The following is a 5,000-nucleotide window of genomic DNA, read 5'->3' as shown; positions in this document are numbered from 1 at the left end:
GGGATGGCACGGTGCCCTTACGACCCCAAGCACGCCAACGTGGCTCTGTTCGCAGGTGAGTGTGAGGCTTTCACATGTTTGTTTTTAATCGTCTGATTGTGTTGCGGGCCGCAGCACTTCTCCCTGATCAAATCAACTACGACTGTTGCTCAAACAATGGGTAGCCATTACAGCACATTACTGGACATTGTGTAGTAAGCGGAGAGCTTTGTCCACTCTGCTGTTCAGGGTTTATGTGCTCCTGTAATTGTCCTAATGGTGTATTGTTCACTGGTCCACAGTGTGACTTGTGCCTCCCATCCTCACTGCTCTAACTGGTGTGTGTGTGTGTGTGTGTGTGTGTGTGTGTGTGTGTGTGTGTGTTTTTGTGATTGTCTAGAGGGGAATCTGTTTACGGCCACAGTGACGGACTTCCTGGCCATCGATGCAGTGATCTACCGTAGTCTGGGGGAGAACCTGGCCCTGCGCACCGTCAAGCACGACTCAAAGTGGTTCAGAGGTACAGTACATCCAACAGCACTGGGCAGATGCCAACCAGGGCACTGTATGAAATATCTGCTGAGTGTGTGTGTGTGTGTGTGTGTGTGTGTGTGTGTGTGTGTGTGTGTGTGTGTGTGTGTGTGTGTGTGTGTGTGTGTGTGCGTGCGTTCGTCTGCTCTCTGTTGTTGTTTTTGTTGCTGTCAGAAGAGATCTGTTTATGTCAACATTACTTAGCATCTGGATCAATATCTGTGTCAGTGCATGAAAGCTTTAGTCAGCATCCCCCCTGCTGAGGTCATGGTATCCAGAGCTCAGGTCTGCTCTGTGTCTGTGTTTGGCCTGGTGTCTGTGGCTGTGTTTGGCCTGGTGTCTGTGGTACTGTTTGACCTGGTGTCTGTGGCTGTGTTTGGCCTGGTGTCTGTGACTGTGTTTGGCCTGGTGTCTGTGGCTGTGTTTGACCTGGTGTCTGTGGCTGTCTTTGACCTGGTGTCTGTGGCTGTGTTTGACCTGGTGTCTGTGGCTGTGTGTGGCCTGGTGTCTGTGGCTGTGTTTGACCTGGTGTCTGTGGCTGTGTTTGGCCTGGTGTCTGTGACTGTGTTTGGCCTGGTGTCTGTGGTACTGTTTGACCTGGTGTCTGTGGCTGTGTTTGACCTGGTGTCTGTGGCTGTGTTTACAAAACTGTAAGACTTTTAGTTCAATATCAGTTTAAGCTGATACCTCCATTGGTAATTCCAAATACGTTGCGAACATGAAGACTTTACTTTTAGCTACTGTCCTTGAAATAATTCAACACATTTGTAGCTGGGCTTGCGTGAAGGCATCCCAAAGTAAAATAAATAAATAAATAAATAAAAGAGTCACTTTCCATGTGATCTCTTAATAACAGTTGAAATCGAGTGAAAAACGTCTCACAGCTCCACTGCGATGCGTTTTATCTTCAATGGGCCGTGCCTCGTGGTTATCAGTGTTTCAACGATCATGTGCCTCTCCTCTTTTACAGAGCCCTACTTTGTCAGTGCCGTGGAGTGGGGCCCGCACATCTATTTCTTCTTCAGAGAGATGGCCATGGAGTTCAACTACCTGGAGAAGGTAACCGTACAGTACAAGTGAGAGGACACGAGGGAATATTTGAATATAAAACCCTGTTTCACTAGACGTTCTCCCTGATGTTCTTATACCAAATGCCAATACCTGCTGTTTCCACCCCAGATGCCGTGACCTTTCTCCTGTATTTGTACTGCTGCATATCTAATTAGAAGGCCGTGGTCTAAACAAACAACTTGTGTCTGAATCAGACATGGGAGAAGCCTTCTCCAAGGCTGCTCAAATGGCATCCATCATGTCACAGTCAGGATATGTCCTCATGAAAAAAATATGACAGGAACAAGAACCGCTTTTTTTGCCTTAATAAATTAAACATTTTGTGGAAAGATGCTTGCGCAGGCTTTTTTCTCCGCATGTTTATAGAGCTTAGAGTAAGTGGATACTTACACACGGCACGGCATCACTGGTGTGTGTGGGTGAAGTTGTTCAAAGAGCCAATTTTGAAATGTACTGACATTTTCATGAATTATTGATGTCAATTCACCATTCTAAAACAATGATCTGTCAGATGAGGCTTTACGCATTGCAAATACTTGCAAATTAATCTTCTTAGAGATTAGACAGACAGTTGAACATCTTTTCATCTTCAGTGTTGAAGACAGAACTGTGAAAACTGTTTTGATGTCTTTTTATCTTATAGTTTTTAGCCATTTTAACCACCACATACCTGTGCATGTTCTTCCTTAACATACCACATCTGTGTGTGTGTGTGTGTGTGTGTGTGTGTGTGTGTGTGCGCGTGTGCGTGCGTGCGTGCATGCGTGCGTGCGTGTGTGTTTTCAGGTGATGGTGTCCCGGGTGGCACGTGTGTGCAAGGGGGACCTGGGGGGGTCCCAGCGGGTGCTGGAGAAGCAGTGGACCTCGTTCCTGAAGGCCCGTCTGAACTGCTCCGTTCCTGGAGACTCTCACTTCTATTTTAACCTGCTGCAGTCCACCAGTCCCATCATCAGGATGCACGGCAGAGACATCATACTGGGTGTCTTCTCCACCCCTGCAAACAGGTACACACACACACACACACACACACACTCACACACACGCGCGCGCGCACGCCGCACACACATACACACACACATGCCACACACTCACACACAGACACACACACACACCACACACGCACACACACACACACACACACACACACACACACACACACACAGACACACACACACACCCTCATACTTAAAGATATTCAGATAGCTCGAGGGAGACAGTGAGAAGTCCATTAATTCTATTGACAGATACTAATTACAGTAATATCATGCTGAATAAACTGATTGAGATGAACAGTGGTAGGGAGGCAGCGTGTATCTAAAAAGACCCAGGGGCGAGAGAAGACAGTAATAGCCTGTGACTCAGACCCTAGCACTGTTTTCATTGGCGCAGAAGGAGGGTTAGTCGTTGGAGTGGAGCAGTAACAGGGAATCGAAAGAGACGTCCTAATAGTCTCTCCTCGATTCCTCCCATCCTCCTTCCTTGCTCCCTTCTCAAAACGCATTGGAGGAGGCGATCCAAGCTTTCCCACCCTTAGATTTTCTCTTCCGATGCTTTTTGAGAAGTGAGCAAGAAGAGAGGAAAGTAGGATTGGTACACATTGGTATGGTGTGGTGGTTGTGGTGGTAGTGTTGGTCGCGGTAATGCCTGGCTCCTGTGTACACACACGCACACACACACACACACACACACACACACACACACACACAGCTTCAGGGAGAGAAGGACGGTCCAATGGAAGTGGCACTGGGGACCCAGACACACCCAGACTCTAGTCCCATTCCCATCTGCGTGGTCGTTAGGTTACCCAGAGACACGGAGCCCCCCCCCCCGTGGAGAGAGAGATGGAGGACACAGGGGAGAGCACTTTAACTCAGGCCACATGCGAGGCTTAAGGAGAGGGAAATGGATGATGTGTTGAAAGACAAGGTGGAGTGATGAAGGAGAAGGAGAAGGAGAAGGAGAGGTGAGTGCTGCTTGGTAAGAGGCGGATTAGGGAGGAGGGAGTGAAAATGTTTTCAGAGCCAGAGAGAGCAGTAAACAGATGGAACTGAGAGACAGAATGAGGGACGGAATGAGGGATGAGCTGCAGAAATGTCTGTGTGTATGTGTGTGTGTGTGTGTGTATGTGTATGTCTGTGCGTGTGTGCGTGCGTGCGTGTGCGTGTGCGTGTGCGTGTCTCTGCTTTCTGTGTGTACTCAATGGTATCTGCAGAAGCAGCGGACTGACTATCACGTGAAGGGAGCTTGTGTGAGTTGAATACAGAGGAGGCTCTGATAGGGAGTAGACACAGGGCTCCCATGCAGATGAGCCAGCAGGATGCGTATCAGCAGAGGGCAAACCTTGCTTAATGCCAGCTCTAATAACATCCTCCAGTCATAATGGGACTTGTTGTGGCAGCCGTGAGAGAGCGGTTTAGAGGAAGGGGGGGTGGGGGGGGGGGGACCCTCTCAAGGACAATGAAGGCAATAATGGGCAACATCTGCAAGCCCCCCCCCCCCCCCCCCCCCCCCATCGTGTGGTGCGTGTGTGTGTGTGTGTGTGTGTGTGTGTGTGTGTTTCTGTGTGTGTGTGTGTTTCTGTGTGTGTGTGTGTGTGTGTGTGTGTGTGTGTGTGTGTACGTGTGTGTGTAGGCACAAGTGTTTAAGTAAAAATTGTTTCATCAGCTGCATCTTATCTGCAGCCCGGAGGGCTGTGAGCAGGAGGGGAGGGCCTGCAGAGAGAGATGGATGGTTTACACAGACCTACAATGGCTCCCAGATAACAGTGTGACCAGGGTGTCAGAGAGGGGGCCAGCTGAACACACACACTCCCTCCCTCCTGTCTGGCCACTGCCGCTGTGCTCCATTATAAACGGCAGGGGACGGAGAGAGGGAGAGAGGAATGGAGAGAGAGAGAGAGAGAGAGCGAGAGAGAGAGAGAGATGGATAGAGGCAGTCAGAGAGAAAAGATGGAGAGAGAGAGAGAGAGAGAGAGAGAGAGAGAGAGAGCGAGATGGAGGGTAGGAGGTGAACAGTCAACCTCTGCAGCCCTGTGTGGTCTCGCTGCTCTACGCTCGCTAAGCGATCGCCAGACAAATTGCTTTTTGCTGGTTGCGTGCGGCGGGGCACGGCAGGGAAGAGGACCTGGGAAATGAGGAAGTGGCCATTTTTTAAGATGCTATATCAGCCAGGGCAGGCTGGTGAAGGCCGAAATCGGAGGACGGGCTCATTGTAACGCATGGAACGGAACTATGAAGGGCATGAAACACGTGTGTCCGTGTATCCTCAACATGTTATACAATGTTGTAACCACAGTAATTATAATGTTACTACACAGTTATAGGGGTAACTTAATGGAAAGTGTTACCCCAAGTCATTCTAATGCCACATGGCATTAAGACTTGGACTGGGCTGGGATTAAGATTTGGAGTGGGACTGGG

At 49.3% G+C, this 5,000-nt stretch overlaps 1 protein-coding gene across 1 annotated transcript in view; it reads left to right on the top strand.

The window, feature by feature from the left end:
• Positions 1-5,000, top strand: part of sema6bb (sema domain, transmembrane domain (TM), and cytoplasmic domain, (semaphorin) 6Bb) — a gene marked incomplete at its 5' end in the record, with an annotated part of 42,602 nt that overhangs the window by 11,030 nt on the left and 26,572 nt on the right. Inside the window, 4 exons of the mRNA XM_083671541.1 lie at positions 1-55; positions 380-499; positions 1,481-1,569; positions 2,368-2,585. The exon at positions 1-55 is cut by the window's left edge and continues 36 nt beyond it. Coding sequence (XP_083527667.1) covers positions 1-55; positions 380-499; positions 1,481-1,569; positions 2,368-2,585 — 482 coding nt within the window. The remainder of the gene's footprint in view (positions 56-379; positions 500-1,480; positions 1,570-2,367; positions 2,586-5,000) is intronic.

This window comes from Argentina silus, assembly GCF_951799395.1.
Source record: "Argentina silus genome assembly, chromosome: 6".
In the NCBI taxonomy this organism is placed as follows: domain Eukaryota; kingdom Metazoa; phylum Chordata; class Actinopteri; order Argentiniformes; family Argentinidae; genus Argentina; species Argentina silus.
Note: the sequence above shows the minus strand (reverse complement) of the source record. Positions and strands in the feature narration are given on the sequence as shown.